Consider the following 18,496-nt stretch of genomic DNA (forward strand, 5'->3'; position numbering starts at 1 on the left):
GGAGTTTAGGGGCGAGGACGTTGAGGGCTGACGGCAACGAATATTGTATTTGTAGCAATCATTCAGCGGTCGTGCGGGGGATTGCTTACCGGTGTACTGAGCAACAATGGGAGCCTGTGTGCCCCATCCATTCTAGACACCGATGCTCTGTACTGGATTTTTTGTGTCGTGAGATCATGCTTATAAATGTGACGGACATCACGCGTGGAAGTCGGTAATGGACAGGAACGGAAGCATTCCAAACGAAAATTTCCACAAAAAAGTGCCTGTCAACGTATCAACCCAGCGCGTCACCGAGGGCAAGTCTGCAGAAGGTCTCGCGCAGTTTTATTGCGGCAGGAAAAACACATCTGATTACACTTGTTTCAATCCAAAAACGCTGAACGCGGGTTGGCAGTGCATTTCTATCACAAACTCTGCCAGGGTGACAACAGGCACCAACAGGGGGCATCGGTGGCACGTATGGACTCGGGTCTGCCCCAAGCGGAGCCTCCACACAAATTTACCTTTTAAAACAAAGCATGCATCCACGCCGCCTGATCACATCGCGAACAAACACAGCTGTCGTGGCGTGGCGCCGCTCCCAACACCGCAGGTATGGCGGGCGGCAGTGCCCACTACCGGTTGTATCGCAGGCGTCGACGTGAGCACGACACGCGGTCGCCAGTGCCGTCTGACTGTGAGAGATGGGTGGATGCACGGCGCCGCGTACCCCGGCCACTGCAGTGTCGCCGTAACCGCCTCGCTCGTCCGCCCCGTCAGCTCCTCGTCCACGCTCGGACCAGCCTCCGTCCACATTCGCCACGGGTGTGGACGGTAACAACGTCCGTGGGCCACGCGCTCGCTCAGCCTCCGCCGCCACCGTGGCAGGCGTGCGGTGGTTGCACCCACTCACGCGACCACCAACCCTGCCGTTCCGCGCTCTAGCGGCCTCCCGTCCTGTTCAGTGCTCCAGTGGCCCTCAGGCGCCCGGCTCGGGCGGCACCTGGCTCACGCTCTGTCCAGTGCTCCAGTGGCCCCTCTCAGGCTCCAGGTTCGGGCGGCACCGGGCTCACGCTCTGTCCAGTGCTCCAGTGGCCCCTCTCAGGCTCCAGGTTCGGGCGACACGCGCAGCCGTCGCGTCTCTGTGTGTCGGCGCACGGTGATCACCAGCGGCTCGCTGCCGTCCAGGATGCGGTACACGTCGGACGCGGCGCCGATCGGCTGGTCGTTGATGTGGGTGATGACGTCGCCCGGCCTGAGACCGCACCTGCCGGCAGATGGGGAGAAGGTGAGGGCCGGGCCAGGCAGGGGCCCGTCCTCAGACCACACCAGCCGACAAGCTCAGATGGCTCGACACAGACGGCTGCGTTGAGGCTGACTGGTGCACGCACATCCAAACAGTCGACACGAAGGCGGCGTCCATAAACACAGTAGTAAGGCACTGAGTGCCCCGCCTTTGCATGTGGTCGTGAATTGAAATAGCCATCTTGAAGATCCTTTGGCGTAGGTCGCAGCCCTGCCCTTCGTAAGATCTAAATTCCTTTAGTTTTCAAGGCGCGCGCCCGCAAAAGTGGACTTTTTCGGGTAGACCATTTCAAGGTCACCTTGACATCCATAACGCAATAATGTCATTCAAATCCTGTCATTTAATTGGCCATGCGGCGATCAAGGCCAATAAACATGCACTTCGTTGTTGTTGTCGAGTCGTTGATATCTGCCATTCGTGAGTACGACTTCCAGATAAAACGGTCGTCAATTGGCTCTCAATGTTGTGCAAAGTAGGACACAATGAAACAATGACGTATTGATGAGCACATTACCAAATCGATAAATTTTGTGGTCTAGAGCAGTCCATTCCACCTAAAATTAAAACAGTGGTAAGTGAGCTTATTTCATCATACCTTGCTTTCATATCTGTAACCTGCTTCAACATCTTCAAATATGGAACTTTTCCTTAAAACATTGCACCCAAAACATCGTAAGTGCATAAATACAGTCATGTTGACAGTTGACCGAAATTGCGTGCCTGATATGAAGCACGTCGAAATTCCCAGCACCCATAACGTGTGTGGAATGTTCTCTTCCAGGACGTCACCGACCGAGGATACATATATGGTACCGCAGGTCATCGAAGTCCCGATGACGACCACCCCACCGGCACCCTGTGAGCCCCAGACTTCGTCACCCTGGGATCCCGGACTCCGTCACCCTGGGATCCTCAGACTCCGTCACGATGGAGCCTCCAGACTCCTTCACCCTGGAGCCCCAGACTCCGTCACCCTGGGGCCCCCAGACATCGTCACCCTGGAGCCTCAGACTTCGTCACCCTGGGATCCCCAGACTTCGTCACCCTGGGAGCCCCCAGACTCCGTCACCCTGGGAGCCCCCAGACTCCGTCGCCCTGGAGCCCCAGACTCTGTCAACCTGGGAGCCCCACTCACGCGTGTGCCGGCGAGCCGACCACCAGTTTCCAAACGAGCACGCCGTGCGTGACATCCTGCGGGAAGTCCGGCTGTCGCAGCGTAAGTTCTTGGATGATGGCCGGCGTCAGCGTCAGCATGGTGATGCCCAGGTACCGGCGGCCGGCCGGCGACATGGGGGCGCGCCGCTCTGCCGGGGAACGGCACCGCGGTCAGCCCCGGCCACCGACAGTGTCACCGACTGTCAACCGCGAAGCACACGCTACACAGGTGACCGCCGAAGTTGAACGTTGAGCCTATCATAGACATGCATCGTTCAGAAACACATTGCTGTCTGCTCGGGAACCGATCATGCTGAAGTCCACGTGTTCGCATTTTATTGCAGCATGGGGAACTTCAGGTAATGGTAGCTGGGGCTCCACGGCTCGCTGACGGCCGAGGTCATTTTGCCGTCGCGGAAGTGAAACCACATACCCTTACATCTGTGGCAGGCGTGTCAGCAATATTGTCAGCGATTGCAGCATTGTAAACATGACACGTAAATAGCATAGCCTGGTGACGGAAATCCGCAGCCATGATTTTTGTCACAGAGCCTACACCTTGACAAAGCTAAGTAAAGGCTCACTTGATTTGTTTTCGGCGGCCTTCTGCAAAAATATCTTGCCATAGTCGATGGGAATGGCGAATGAGATACCGGCGGTGACCTTCATGGCGTTGATGCCGATCACTTCACCGTCCAGGTTCACCAGGGGGCCGCCAGAGTTGCCAAACTGACGACACACAGCGTCTCGTGGGCGATACCACAGCCGGCGCCGACCGACCGGCGTGCCGACCACGGGCCGGGGGTGGACATCCGACCACAAAAGATGACCTGCATGAGATGGCAGTGGACTGGTAGCGCCGCCAAATTGCCCGCGGTGGGTCAGAACGATTTATCCAGAGAGACCGGACGATACCAAAAAAAGAGAATGGTGACCAGGTAAGACGGCACAGACAAGGACAGACACAACCGTTGAAGCTATACGGCGCTCCATGAATGCACAATTGTAGACAAGTGAAAACGTATGCGCGCGTTGGGTGTATGCACTGTGACCAAACCCCATGCAGTCCCGCCGTGCATGACCCACCGTGATGGCGGCGTCCGTCTGGATGTACTCCATGTCTTTACCGTGAAGACCCAGCTCAGCGCTCTGGCGGCTGACGGTGGAGATGATGCCTGTGGACACAAGTAAATTAGCATGTGCTGCAGATGGGTGTAAAGAATCAGTCCCTACCTTTGAAATGGATGGATTTCTCGGATCAAAGCCCACAGCGATGTCCGTGTCTGTTGCGTGAGCCCCGGCCCCCACCATTCGATCGTGAAATTCCAGGGCAACAGCAAAAGTTGGTGGCGAAAGCTTAACGTGGCTCAATGCCCCGCGCTGTCCAGCCTGCCCTCTGACGTCACCTGACCTTTAGCAGGGCCGCTGCCACCGGTTGCAGTCCATCCCAGTCAAGAGCAAATCGTGAGGCCTAAAGCGATTCTAAACCGACCCACCATGAGTGGGTGGATCAGACGGTAGGCGTTCTAGCCAACTGAGATATCGGGACGGACCAGTATGTCGGTCGAATGTCGGTAAGAAGCCGCCAACTCTGCTGTAGGTTCCATACACATCAGGTCCCTTAATTCAGGAGCACTGGGTTTCGGCCACAGATATATGCGTTGCATGGCATATCCAGGACACTAGATGTCGCTGGCAACTGACCAGGCGGGCTGACCACAGAACCGACGCGGTAACACGGCCAAATCCTCAAAGATTATGCCATCAATTCAGTCCTGTCCCTAACACGCACACACTAATCACAACATATAATCACAATCTTCGCCGCCCGACCAGAATAGCGTTACTTCACCAAAGTTTACGGGGAAACGCAACGCGCTCCGTTTGGATGCGCTCAGGAAAATACGCATTCAAAGGCGAGCAGTAGTACACAATGTAGTATGCCAACAAACATGGTGGCGACAGCCGCGCCGACGCAGAAAAAGGGTCGTCATTCGTCGTAGCCAAGGCATGCTTGAACCTGTCGAACCAGTCAAACGTTATAAAGCGAGGCCATTAGTGAGCTCTGACCTGCGGTGATCGTGTTGGAGAGGCCCAGCGGTGATCCCATGGCCACCACCCACTCCCCCAGCCGCAGTTCGGAGGAGACGCCCAGCCGCAGGGTCGGCAGGTGATTCTGCACGGACACGGCCGCAGACCAGCTCAACATAAAACCCGGCCAGGGCGCTCCATCGAACACGCTCAAATAACGAAATGCACTTCAAGGGTGAATAGCAAGGCAACCATCACTGCGCGATTCACGACAGACTGGCTGGCAGGCGGGACAGACTGACTGGTACTGATAGGTAGTCAGCGAAATAAATAACACTGAATGTTCTTCCGGAAAGCCTTGAGAATTCAACCAGCTGTTTAGCACGAGCTCAGCAGCGTGCTGGACAGTGGAGCGTGCCACTTACGCAGGGGATGCGCACAGTGGCCAGGTCGGACTTGACGTCCACCGACTCCACCACGCCCTGGAACGTCCTGCCGTCCTGCAGGCGTACCTGTCACACCCGAGGCACGCGTGAGACTGAGGTGCACGGTCGGCACGCGGCCGAAAGAGAGAGAAAGAGGAGAGAGCGAGAGAGAGAGAGAGAGAGAGAGAGAGAGAGAGAGAGAGAGAGAGATGGTGAGAGAGAGGAGAGAGAGAGAGAGAGAGAGAGAGAGAGAGAGAGAGAGAGAGAGAGAGAGAGAGAGAGAGAGAGAGAGAGAGGAGAGAGAGGAGAGAGAGAGAGAGAGACGGAGAGAGAGAGAGAGAGAGGAGAGAGAGAGAGAGAGAGAGAGAGAGAGACCACCCCCGCGAGCAGGCTGGCGACGACACCTCGCTCACGGCGGTGGCCAAATAGAGCACAGCGTAGCGGCCAGTTACGTTGACGCAGCCACCAATGAGGCCGTCATTTGACAGTCTACACCGATCACGTTGCACGGCATCAATATGGGTATTTAACAAGTCCACTACGTGGGCATAGACCACGCCCGCTCTGCTCCGACAAAGGACAGGCAGCGAGTCTGGCATCGCGATAATCGGTGCACATTCGCTACCAAGCGCAGTGTTTTGTTCTGAGGACAGTCAGAGGCATCCACCACCATGCGAGCAGTCCGTACCTACCCCACGCTGTGAGGCGTGTTCACCACCACCATGTAAGAGTACGTACCTGTACCATGCTGTGAGGCGTGTTCACCACTATCATGTGAGAGTCCGTACCTGCACCATGCTGTGAGGAATGTTCACCACCACCATGTGAGAGTCCGTACCTGTACCATGCTGTGAGGCGTGTTCACCACCATCACGTGAGCAGTCTGTACCTGCGCCATGTTGTGAGGAATGTTCACCACTATCACGTGAGAGTCCGTGCCTGCACCATGCTGTGAGGCGTGTTCACCACTATCATGTGAGAGTCCGTACCTGCACCATGCTGTGAGGAATGTTCACCACTACCATGTGAGAGTCCGTACCTGCACCATGCTGTGAGGAATGTTCACCACCACCATGTGAGAGTCCGTACCTGTACCATGCTGTGAGGAATGTTAACCACCACCATGTGAGAGTCCGTACCTGCGCCACGCTGTGAGGAATGTTCACTACTATCATGTGAGAGTCCGTACCTGCACCATGCTGTGAGGAATGTTCACCACCACCATGTGAGAGTCCGTACATGTACCATGCCGGGCGGCGTGTTCACCACCACCATGTGAGTTCGTACCTGTACCATGCTGTGAGGAATGTTCACCACTATCATGTGAGAGTCCGTACCTGTACCATGCTGTGAGGAATGTTAACCACCACCATGTGAGAGTCCGTACCTGCGCCATGCTGTGAGGAATGTTCACTACTATCATGTGAGAGTCCGTACCTGCACCATGCTGTGAGGAATGTTCACCACCACCATGTGAGAGTCCGTACCTGTACCATGCCGGACGGCGTGTTCACCACCACCATGTGAGTTCGTACCTGTACCATGCTGTGCGGCGTGTTCACCACGACATGGGCGTTGGTGAGAATCAGGCCGTCCGAATCTACAATGAAGCCTGACCCGTTGGAGGCGGTGGGCGGCGGACCACCAAACATGCCAGCCCTGCGCGACAAAGTGCACGTGTCAGCATGAGCCTGTGAGGTAGCGGCAGGCAAAAACAACAGCCGCAGTCTGAACTATTGAGCAGAATAAAACACTTCCTTGACCGACGAAGGATTTCCTCGGTGAACTCCTGGCATGTCAAGCGTCAAGCATTGCATTGGAGTCGTTGAATGCAAGAGGGCATCACAAACCAGGCTCCGCGAGAGCTGAGAATGGCGGTACTCACCTCCGCATGTCTTTGATCTCGATGTAGACCAGCGCCGGTGCCGTCTTGTCCACCACGTCGGCGATGAAGTTGTACCGACCTCTCCTGGTTGTCGGATCTTTCGGGCCGTCCCCTTTGCCTCCAGTCACATCAGCCGCATTGAAACCCATTCCCTTGGCCGCCCGCACCGAGGGTACGAGGGCTTCTACCAGCCTTGCCAGCGGGGAGCGGCGGGACCCGGGTCGCTCTTCGCGGTGGAGCGTCTGAGCCAGCAGCAGGGCGGCCAGTCCGCCGCCACCGAGGCAAGCCAGCCTCCAGCCGGCCCTGCCCGCTCCGTCACCGGACTGGTCTGAGCCGGACTGGTGGGCAGAGGTCGCCAGGAAGCGGACGCGCCGCCCGCCTGCTGTGGCACCCCTGGAGCAGCATGCGGCCAGTCCTCTGTGGCTGGGAGAATGTCTCAGTGCTCTGGCCAACAAGCCCCAAGTGGCCATTTTCCTGCAATGGACAGACATCACACAGTCATAACACATCAACCAGTGAACATAGTATGCAGAAAACAACAATATTGAAGTGCTGTAGGAAAAGGTTGTGATGGATAACTGATGAAAAATCTGATCATGACAGCGCAGGTCATCACAGACCCATGATGAAAGATGACCTTTAATTTTATTTTTTGACTGTATTTTTTCCAGATGCACACACCAGTTTTATTCAGCTTCACAAATGACAGTGCCAGTTTTTTACTTATACCTCACAAATTTACCCTGAACAAACATCTTAGACCACCATCTGAAGTTGACCTTCACCTCAGAGTTTTTGCACGCATTGTACTAGCACAACTTCCCATTTTTCAGTTGTCTTTAGCCTTGGCCCTGCTACTCCTTCATCTGCATTTATCTGTTGCCACAGATGACATGATGATGGCATTTTGCCACCAATGGCTAAGACAGGTTGATGACCAAGGTTGGCCTTGAAGTGCAACTGGCTCAGTCACTCACTGATCCAGATCAAGCACTAGCAGTGTATAATTAGGGTCAAGCATAGCATTGTGGTTTATCAAATCAGTCAGTTGCAAATACATTGAGCTAAATGGGACACATTTTGGACCAAATGTATAAAAATGAGAGGATATGACACATGAACTAGTTGGGGTTTGGGTAGGGCAATTGGCCAAGAGCCTAAACCAAGAAATAAATTCAGAAAGCTATTTGGACTTGCATAAGCTTTCTAACAATGTTCATTTGTCCCTTCACCACTATTCTGTCTCAAGATAGCATGGGAGTCCATAGCACAGCAGATATTTGATACATGAAAGAGCATCACTTAGGATACTTTTAAGGGGGGTCTGAGCCCCTCCTCCAATGCTGACTTGCACCCTTCCAATACCTGCTGAGCCTCTTCAATGCATATGAGCACAGATAATACTGGGCAAAAAAAAGAGCATTGAAGTTCCCTTAATGATTAACACATTACGTACCTAGACCCATGAATATTATTATTACCAAGCCCATGTTGAATGACATAGTATCATATACCAGCTACCTAATGTGCTTGCCATGCTAAATCCTTTGAATGAATGCACAGTCTGCAAATGTGTGGCAAGTTTTGCACATTACTCCACCTGGATTCAGAACACTTGACTGCAATGTTGCTGCTTTCAAAAGCACATGGTTGCCCCAGTACAAATAGCCTGTTCTCCTTAAACAATGACAAGTGCATTTGTTGCACATTCATGACCATGGTGGGATTTAGCTCCTAGCTAAGTGGGAAAACTTGATCCTGGAACAGTGGAAGTCATCAAAGATTTCACCAACATTGAACCGTAGTAAAAAGGTGCTGAAGATGGGTTGCTTGGTAGTCTGAGATATACTACAGCTGAACCTGTCTCAGCAACTTGTTTGGTTTATTTCAATGGTGGTGCAACACATTATGAATAAAAAATACATTCAAAATTGTGGGGTCCAACTTATAAAGACCAAACTTCACTGTGAAACAAGGTTTCAAGGGGCAAAGGGGTTAAGTGGAACATACCTGCTCAGCCCCCCCCCCCCCCCCCCCACTTTCATAAAGCCGCACCCCTGGAGGCAAGGCTTTTAAATAGGCTTAATCATGGCAGTTCAGGATGAATGGTGAACCAGAGCTATGAAATGTACTAGCAGCTGTCCTAGGCCTTACACCTTGGAGATTAGAAAAACCATAGCATATGGAACTTACAGTCATCCACAACTTCAAACCATGGGAAAGCCCAAACACCATTCTCATTTCTAGTAACAAGCCAACTTACCCCAATTGCTCCCGCAAAATGAAAATCTGCAGGACCCTGGAATACTGCAATCATGGACTCCTTAACACTCCTCCTTTTTTTACTCAATCCTTACACAAAAATATCGAGGAAAACTGTGAATGTCACTGCTGCGCCGACGGCTGTTTTCTTGTTGTGATCGCTAAACAAAATGCAAAGCATCTCTGTGTAAATGACATCATCTGTGCTGAAAATGTAAAAACATACTTTAGGAGTTATTACAGAAAAAATACATCTCAAGGTATATTTACTGCATGAATAATATATCCACAGTCAATATTGTCCAAAAACTGGATAAATAGTACTCAATTATTCAAAACTACACCATTACGTCATACGTTTTTGATAAAGATATAAGTTAGATATGATATTGAAATGACGCACCAGATACATTTCCGATGCATACATAGCAGCTGATAAATAAGAGGCTAGACCTTGGGCTAGACTTGATCGGACGACCTTTCGGGGTTGAGGCACGGGCCGGCGGGGCTTGGTATTCGTTTGTGTGCGGTATGTGTGGGCGCATTTTTCCTTGTCTGAAAATATTTTACCAGCTGGTTCTGGCAGGGCAACATTTGATGTTTGATCAACATTTTCCTAGTGACTTAATGGCATTGAGGTGCATGGAAAGTGGACACTCGTCCGTTACATCAAAGAATGGCCAACGGAAAGTCTAGGGTACTCAAATTGCATTTCAGGTTTGACGATGCATACTCAACGATGCCAGACAGTGATATATTGAACAACACACCAGCACCCACGTGACGACTCCGTCACACTCAGGGTTTTGATGGACTGATGTGCATCCTTGGATGTGCATATGAAGTGTTATCAGCTGCTAAAATTAAGGTGTGAAATCATGCATGTGGCCAGGACATATGCCGGATGTCATGATTATTGGGATCACTATATTATCCATTTTGTTGCACTGCTTTGACTGTAGGGTGTATGGTGACTGGATTCATTTCATTGTAATAACATCTGTGCTTTCTAACTGCAATGGCTGGCTGGTTTGTGACCCCTAGTGATTGTACCTGTGTATGATTCTGAATAGCCATTCATTAGCTTGTAGTCATATCTCATGCCCAGGCTGTGGTTGGTATCTACTGATGCAGCTGACTATTTAAATAATAAAAAACTGGTGTGTGGCTGTTTTTGATGCAAGGACATAGGACATGGGGTAGGAGACCTCAGCATCCCCAACATTTGTTACATTGTTTACCATCTCAGACTTTGTTTAATTTACAGACTTTACCATTTAAATGCAGGCAAAAGTTTGGCACTCTGGCACTTAATGGAAAAGGATGGATTCAGATAGCATTCCCCTTCTTTTTAACTCCCATTTTCTGAGGAATCAAGCTCCTTGTTAGCTCAGTTCAGCCCGTGTGCTGTGCCGTATGCAGAGTCCTGCCCTTACCCGAAGTTACTGCAGTGTTTTTTGTTGTCAAAAGTGTTATTACTAGATCATGATCTCTTGCTTATCTTCCTAGGCATGGTCATATACTGAAGTAATACAAATGAATTTAATCTTCAGTGATAAGAGAACTGATCATGATTTAATGTTTTGGCAATTACCCATGCTTGTGGTATATTTCTTCAGCACCTCAAATACCCATGCTTGTCTTGTTTTCAGACATAGCAGGTGTACACAGATGGAAGATTACCAGGTCATAGATGGATCAGTCATGGAAGGGGTAAGTATGTGCCTGGTAGCTTCTGTTATGAAAAGACTGAAGCTCAGTGGCATGATGAGTCTGCTCCCCATTGGGAATTTAATGTATCATGGATTGGGAGGGAGAGAGTGGGGATTGTCAGACTGCAGATGACACTTCTATATACAAAGCACACAAAATCAGAATACTCTGTATATGAAGCTTGCATGTGTATTGACATGGTGTAATGGATCCAGGAGGGACTGATTACAGAATGGGGCTAATGCTATATCACTGTCAAATGGGCCTAAAGCCTGTTATGGAACAGCTTGGCAAAAGTTCTCATGCTGCTATGTTTGGGTCACCCCCACATAGGAAATGGCCTTTACTCTGAGTCCCATCCTGTTCAGCTTTGTGAAAGGTGCATATGTTTCACGAATGTAGCTGGGTGTCCCGCGGCATTCGCGGGAGATGGGTCACAGACTCTCACGCTCTACCACACTCCCCGGCACTATCGCTTCCAGACACGTAGCGCGCGCACTGCCGCCCGACGCGTTATCATCATTCTGGTTAATAATGCATCTGAGGCTGAAAGAGGGAAGGACATGCTGAAAGAATGTGTTACCTTTGCCTGTAGCCCAAATACTTACATGGCATGTACTCGGTAAACACATGTATCATATGTGCCATTCTGCATCCAGACCAGACTCGTTTTGGTTTTCACATCGCATTCATATTCCGCATTACCCTCACATCCACACATTCCTTTTGTTACCTGTGGTTTTATCACCGCACCCGTTTGCAAAAGGATTGCCCCATACTTTGTAAGTAATGAACCCCACCTTTATCAGCACTGAGCAAGATGATGACCTAACTTACAACAGATCATGAATTACGTGAAACATGCCACCAATGTTCACCATACACCCGTAGCATATCGTCGCATGCGTTTGCAATGTCTCCGACTGTCGTCATTCCTGCCGCTTTGTTGCCAGGGTGGCCAGGTGCTGAGAATGGCGATCTCTCTCAGCTGCCTGCTGAGGAAGCCAATCAGGATAACCAGCATTAGAGGGGGGCGAGCTCAGCCGGGACTAAAGGCACAACATTTGGCTGGTAAGGCCCATGCATTGCCAGACATTGCAGCTGCTGAACTCCTTTTAACATGGCCTCAATTGCTGAGCTAATCAGGCTCAGCAGCTGATCAGCAGCTTATGATGTGTAACATACGAGATTACTTGTAGTGACGTGCATATAGATAGCACCCGGCCATACACTCGCACGTGCTCGATGTCTCTCGTTCATGTGTTATGGCCATAATCTCAAAATGTGTGAACCTCAAGTTCCCTGCGCAGTGCAAAAATAGTCACATGACAAGCATACCACCAACACCTAGACTGGTGAACGGCGTATTTGTTAATGTTTAAGAGACATAATCTCAGAGCGTTTGTATGTGGAGGCCTCCATACAGTGTGACATACGAGTGACGGGCCTGACGCCGCCGCCTGTGGCGCCAGGTCTGCGCCTGGTGGCGGAGATGTGCGACGGCGTGCTGACCGGGGACGCCATCGGCTCGTCGGAGGTCTCCTTCCGACCGGGGCAGATCCGGGCCGGAGACTTCACGGCCGAGACGGGCACCGCCGGGTAGGTGCGACGCAGCGGCGCACGCGGCCGCGGCCAGCAGGCTGCCAACCGGGATCTGGCCAGACGTGTTGACGAGCAGTGTGGCGGGAGTCGATGACGTCATGGACGGAGACCCCAGGCGACGGACGGCTGATGGTGCCCACTGTGCCGCTGTTCGCTGCGTCCTTCCTCTGTTTGTGACATGCCCTAGTTTACCTGGTTGGAATGTGACCTCAGCTACAGTTGATGCGTTTTTTGGACCGATCGGGAAGGTTATCACACGCCGCTGTACATCATCGCTAGACTCCCTCAGTGACAAATGGTATAAGTATGGCGACTCGAGTGGCAGTTCTCCGTCGTTTGACGCGAACCGATAGGATGCACCACCACTCTGCAAGTGGCGCCCCCGCCCTCGCGGCGCCGACGGGCACCGTGCCGAGAGCGGAGCCGTGAGACGGCGCGCCACTTCTGCCGCAGGAGCGTCGGCCTGCTGCTGCAGGTCAGCCTGCCGTGCGCCATGTTCGCTCCCGGGCCGTGTCGGCTGACGCTGCGCGGCGGCACGAACGCCGCCTTCGCGCCGCAGATCGACTACACGCTGAGTGTGTTCCGGCCGCTGCTGCAGCGGTTCGGCGGCGACCTGCATTGCGACCTCAAACGCCGGTGAGTCCCGCGGCTAGACCGGCGTGCACCTCAAACACCGGTGGGTCCCGCGGCTAGACCGGCGTGCATAACGAGTCTCCGGTTATAGTTCAGATTTTGTATTTCTTAGACCATTCTACCGTATTGCTGGCGACGTGACGCCTGACACCGACGCGTCTGCGGTTGCAGAGGCTACTTCCCTCGCGGCGGCGGTCAGGTGGACATCTCGGTGACGCCGGTGACGCAGCTGCGGCCCGTGGACATGCTGGAGTCCGGCAAGCTCGTCCGTGTCACCGGCATAGCGTTCGCTGCCGGCAAACCGCCTCGGAGAAATGACTGTCACAAGGTGAATCTTTCGGAGTTGTTGAATGTCAAGGAAAGCTGCCTGTGACGGGCATCCGCGAATCACGCCTTGCGCGGCGGCGCTCTGGTATATTGGCGGGTTGGGGTGAAACAGCCTTGCTGCATCTTAAAACAAGCGAAACTGTTGTCATTCGGTTGCAATCGCCAGCGGTAAAGCAGTAGCAACCGCTTCGTTGTGATAGAAAATAAGTATTTTTTTGTTATGAAAATTAAAAAGAATTGGGTTGAGGAAGGAATACTGTTCGACAGTTAAGACCCTAAATACTTTGTTTTTGCCGTCATTTTTTTCAGCAAAAGGGTGATCGTCGACTCGCAGATGATCGATCGGTTTCGAGTAATGTAGCTTCAAAATGTGAAATGCTGTTGGTAAGCGAGCTGGTTTTTAATGTAATTTATTCGCCGAACGTTGTCTACTTTTTGTTAAGAACGAGAGTATTTAAATTCCCTAGCACGCGAAGGTTAATGAATATTTTCGGACATCGATGGCATGATATTTCACGGAGACAGCATCGGCAATGTTTTCAAACCTAGGTTCCCATGATTGTTGTGGTACTAGTGCTTGGCTTAGATCGCAGTTTTTTGACGTTTTTACCGGGCTTCAGCGTTTTCCACCAATCAGGTACGACGTTGGAAGGTTAAGAGTTTCTCTATGGGATTATAGAGAGGAGTAAGAAGTCTGATGACGCGGCTGTCCCTCTAGCCCTATCCCGCGTGGGTGGATCGGTTTAAAGGGACGCCATGCGGCCGTAATGTTGCCTGTGGTTGGCAGACGTAAAACCGTGCTTCATTCAAGGGTCATGGACTCAGGAACCTGCGTGGACAGGATCGGCGGGAAGTGAGAAGGCAGGGCTTATCCACGAACTCATTGCAGACAATAAAAGCTATCGCGTGCGTGTTAGATAGTGACGGTGTTGTGTTTTCCGTTACAGCCCATGCTGACAACCTCTCTCCTCTAGTCTCGGCCACTCTCCGACATCATCTCCGTGCCATCTCGTGACGATAACCGCACCTTTGTCTCGGCGCGCGGCCGCCAGGTGGCGGCTTTGCTGGCGCAGGCGGCGCGCCACCGTCTGCAGGCGGCGCTGCCGGCCTGCCGGCCGGAGCTGCAGCCGCAGCCGGACGAGCGCGGCTGGGGGCCGGCCTCGGGCCTGGTGCTGACCGCCGTCACCGAGGCCGGCTGCCGGCTGGGCGGCTCGGCCCTCAGCGGGCGCGGCACCACGGACGCCCAGCTGGCGGAGACGGCCGTGGCGGAGCTGGTCAGCAGCGTCAACGCCGCCGCCTGCGTGGACCAGTATTGCCAGGACCAGGTGGGCGACCGCAGCTGTCTGGGGCACGGCATGACTGCAGCACTGCCTGGAGTAAACCGAACTAATGCTTGGCCGTGCGAAAGCAGGACCACATTTTCCAGTCTTGCCCGCAATCAGGCATGCGGTGGTCTGCCCAGTACTGCCACCGCCAGGTGGGACCAGCTTCGTCAGGATCTGATGGGGACACGACGTGATGTAGCTCAGCTGGGGGGAGGGGATGGTTGTGCGGGACCGTGAGCCGCACGGTGTGTTCGAGCCTGGCTCCCAGATCGATGCTCGTCCGTCCTCCGCTACTTTCGATGCGACACTGCGGCGTTAGGGACCATGACAGGTGCACGTGTCGTTGAACAGGCTGAACAAACAAGGTGTGGAGACTAGCTGTACTTTCACCTGCGACGTGAACCTGTACCAACTGGGTACATGTGCTGTCAGATTCAGGTACTGCTGCGTACCAGGCGGCTTCTGCTTATAAGGGTATGGTGTGCTGACATATGTCTGTCATGACCCAGTCACTGTGGACGTTGCCATCACCTTGAATGTCACAAACACTTGATTTCCGTAGAGTCCCTGTCTGGTCCGTTTTCGGCGTCCGTATGCACGTGGGAATGTGATGCCAGTAATTGCTTCTTCATCCCCACACTGAGTCAGTGTCCGTGGCAGGATTGTGTCCGTGTTGACAGGCCGCGTCTCGTTTCAGTGCGTGATTCTGATGGCGCTTGCGGCCGGCCGGTCCCGCGTGCGCACCGTTCCGCCCACCCTGCACACAGAGACGGCCATTCACATAGCGGAGACGCTGACGGAGGTGAGGGGGCAACCGCCACCGGGGCGAGCTCCGGGAGCCGAGCCGAGCCGAGCCGAGCCGAGCCGAGCCGAGCGCGGCTTGACGGCCGGTCCGGCGGTGTCTGCTGCCGCCAGCTGTTGACCTGCGGTCGGCCCTCAGTGCACCTCGGGAAGGGCGTGGGTGTGGGCGTAGGTTTCGCTTGGAACGTTAGTTGAGTCGGATGTCTCTCCAGCCCCAGAGTCTGTGGAGCCGCTGAAAAGTCGTTCTAAAAATGAGATTGGATTAAAATGGGAAAACAATTAGTGTAATGTATTCCTCTACAAGGACACCCGGTTCAAATTCTGTCAGTTTAAGTGGGCTTCAGTTGGCAAGTTTCTTCAGTTGTGTTCTATTCCTTACACGTATACCACACCGCTTAGACATGTTGACAACCTATGGAAACAGGGCTGATCTGACACATTATAAACAATGGACGTCCATTGCATTGGTATATTCGAGCTTTAATTAGCATAACTGTTCCTCCTGACAGGAAATGCGTAGTGATTTTGCTGCGTTGCCGTGATCAATGCACAGGATTGTGCGGATGACCCGAAGCGTGTTTTAATTTAAAACGGCGCCTACTTTGAAGGACTTTCGGAAGCATTATTTTACGACGGTCGTTATGGCGCGCACGACGACCACCGCCTGGTGTTACCTGTAATGGCCAGCGTCGTTCGTTTTTACGAAAACTGTAACCCTGACCATCGCTGTTCTTGCTCCCCAGCTTGCGAGCGTGCAGGGTCTTAAAGCTGGCTTATGCTATTTGTTTCACAAGTCGATTCTGCACAAGGAGCGAACGTTCTCAGGCAAATATGTTTTTTTATATGTTTCACCTCATTTCGATCAGGATTCATTGAACACTTCCGAGACACCTTCGTTCCTTGGTTAAGGGGTCCCGTGAGTAGAACATTAGAGGCATATCATCATTTACCGGTCCAGGGCTGAGGGACCATTCCGTCCCAGCGTGGGGTGCATTCCGGCTGCCATTCTGGCGGCCGGAACGGCCGACACGGGGGTCCCCCGGTCGACCTGGAGGCGCTTAGAGAGATACATCGCACCATCTCGAACTTTATGAACATATGCTGAGGGAACTGTAAGCAGCCGTGGAGAAGAACCAAAGCTATATAAAAAAAACGGAACGGGGCCTTTGGTAGAGGAACCCCGGATTTGCCCCTTGATCTTTCCGTTGGCCGTGCATAACAGGATAAGATGCTACCATTTACCACATGAAGCAATCGCGTGCAGTGCAGTTTCAGGAAGATGGTTGGTGGGCTAGATAAATCAGCATGCATGGTTAAGGTTGTACAAAATTAAGCTAAACGCAAATTAAGTCTGAAAGGAGGGAGCAGTTGACAATGTTGGTCACGCATTGAAAAGGGGTGGGGTATGGCCCCCACCCCCTCTTCTTGTTCTTACACCCATGTTTGAAACGTCAGCCTACTCGTTATGGGCGCCAAATGACCACCACAGTCGGCGCGCCCGTAAACTCCAACAAACAACTACAAAACAGAAAACGTCAGGCACGTGAAACAAAAAACGTCAATTGTGAATATGTGTGAGATAGGCCGCTAGCGGTCCCAAAAAACCTGTGCTGAAGTTTCCAAGTACTTTGTCTTAATTGCCGTAGCAACAAGGTTCGCTCGCTTTCTTTCCGGCTAGTTCGAAAACTTGGCTTTTTGTTCACAGAACCGCTCTTGCGAACGTAAAGTTTTTATGAGCTCGGCGTACACTTCTCTTCGCGTTGGCAGCTGAAGCGAAATTCGTTCGTCAATAGTTCACTGTTCCTCCGGCAGGCAAAGTTTACAATCGAGAAGCTCGGGTCGGGAGACGCCTGTACGATAGAATGTATCGGCACAGGGCATCAACGAGCCTAAAAGACTCCGACAGCCAGTGGACTGCACCGACATCGAAGCGGACACTGGAAGAAACACTGCAGCGTGGAAAAACCAGGCTCCTTTGTGGTGCTGCCCACACGCTCCACTGACACTTTGTTTTATCCGGCCAAGCGGTTCCCAGTCGCGTTAGGAACTAAGTGGGACGGTTAAGTTAAGCATTGCGGCAAAGAAGTGCCAAGAACGAAATCGTGGCAGCTTTTGCTGAATGATGACCCGTGTTGTACTTAAATATCGCTGTTATTGCAAGGATTGTGTTTTTGGCTGCCTGCAATTTAACTTTGCATGCTCTGGCTCTTCGTCGTGGTCGATGTTGCTCCTTGTTCCTAACGCGCTCATGGACACGCGGATTACCGACCTCCCGATAATTTATGATGAAATGGTCGCGCGGCGGTCATAAACCCCTGTGATGTGCTGACTGCACCAGAGGGTGCCGGCGAACAGTCTCGTTGCCTTAAACTGTGGCCGTTGCGGCAGTGGCGTTCGAGTTCCGCACACCACCCTATATTTATTTCCCGGCTGGTGTATTGCACTCTTCCGCGCATCGTGCGAAATATCCGTGGGGGTTTGTGGTTTGAATGCTTTTTCAGAAAGTCAAAGCGAAATGTGTGTTTGTATGGTTGAACTCTGTTTCTGTCATTGTCGCTGAGTTTTGGTCAATATATGACTGTGATAATCGTTTGCGCAGAATACATTTCTCGCTACCGATACTGAAATGATCCAACTACTCCCTCAATATTTCGGGCCTCTGACTGGGTCTCAGGACGGGCATGCGTTGATGAACATGCTCCTGCTGACAGACGGATGTAACGCTCGCGTCGACGGGGCTTCGCACCACCTCGGCGCTGGCTTGGGTCGGCATCGACCCGATGCAATCTCAGTCCAGAACAGCGCGACGCAAAAAGGAAGCGTACTTCGACGAATCGACACCCCTTGTAGTTCTGAACGATATTGGTATAACGTGGGGCTGCATGGGTTGCATCCGATGCCATGATGCAGGAAACGCTGGCTGCATTCAGCGATGAGTAACGTTGTTTCCAGTGTGCATATGACTGCCCACGAAATGGTTTTAATGCTGAATTATGCAGGCACTTGGCCGACTTGCTGCACGCAAGTTCCGTATCGAACACTTGCCACA

The 18,496-nt window shown here is 52.4% G+C and overlaps 2 protein-coding genes across 2 annotated transcripts; one reads left to right on the plus strand and one right to left on the minus strand.

Annotated features, from left to right (window-relative positions):
- Window positions 1-310: 310 nt before the first annotated feature.
- HtrA2 (HTRA2-related serine protease) lies at window positions 311-9,199 on the minus strand. The gene is made up of 9 exons (XM_037236152.1): window positions 9,142-9,199; window positions 6,785-7,258; window positions 6,435-6,558; window positions 4,900-4,986; window positions 4,514-4,619; window positions 3,530-3,618; window positions 3,028-3,172; window positions 2,424-2,592; window positions 311-1,249 (listed from the first exon to the last, which is right to left on the minus strand). Exons 2-9 carry the CDS (start codon window positions 7,252-7,254, stop codon window positions 1,084-1,086), a joined length of 1,356 nt encoding a protein of 451 aa, XP_037092047.1. The 5' UTR covers window positions 7,255-7,258; window positions 9,142-9,199; the 3' UTR covers window positions 311-1,083.
- Window positions 9,200-9,825: 626 nt separating this feature from the next.
- On the plus strand, window positions 9,826-18,041 carry Rtca (RNA 3'-terminal phosphate cyclase). The gene is made up of 9 exons (XM_037234996.1): window positions 9,826-9,914; window positions 10,699-10,759; window positions 11,713-11,830; window positions 12,232-12,358; window positions 12,815-12,997; window positions 13,166-13,322; window positions 14,572-14,646; window positions 15,344-15,448; window positions 17,260-18,041. The coding sequence occupies exons 1-9, from the start codon at window positions 9,886-9,888 to the stop codon at window positions 17,338-17,340; spliced, it is 936 nt and encodes a 311-aa protein (XP_037090891.1). The 5' UTR covers window positions 9,826-9,885; the 3' UTR covers window positions 17,341-18,041.
- Window positions 18,042-18,496: the final 455 nt, after the last annotated feature.

The sequence above is a fragment of the Pollicipes pollicipes genome, unplaced genomic scaffold (genome assembly GCF_011947565.3).
Source record: "Pollicipes pollicipes isolate AB1234 unplaced genomic scaffold, Ppol_2.1 Scaffold_7261;HRSCAF=8764_pilon_pilon_pilon, whole genome shotgun sequence".
In the NCBI taxonomy this organism is placed as follows: domain Eukaryota; kingdom Metazoa; phylum Arthropoda; class Thecostraca; order Pollicipedomorpha; family Pollicipedidae; genus Pollicipes; species Pollicipes pollicipes.

Coding starts and splice junctions, on each gene's coding strand:
- HtrA2 (XM_037236152.1), bottom strand. CDS start 7,254: ATGGCCACTTGGGGCTTGTTGGCCAGAGCACTGAGACATTCTCCCAGC. Junction 6,559..6,784: donor GAGATCAAAGACATGCGGAG/GTGAGTACCGCC, acceptor TTTGTCGCGCAG/GGCTGGCATGTTTGGTGGTC. Junction 4,987..6,434: donor CGCCGCACAGCATGGTACAG/GTACGAACTCAC, acceptor CGGGTGTGACAG/GTACGCCTGCAGGACGGCAG.
- Rtca (XM_037234996.1), top strand. CDS start 9,886: ATGAAGTGTTATCAGCTGCTAAAATTAAG. Junction 12,998..13,165: donor CATTGCGACCTCAAACGCCG/GTGAGTCCCGCG, acceptor CTGCGGTTGCAG/AGGCTACTTCCCTCGCGGCG. Junction 15,449..17,259: donor TAGCGGAGACGCTGACGGAG/GTGAGGGGGCAA, acceptor TTCCTCCGGCAG/GCAAAGTTTACAATCGAGAA.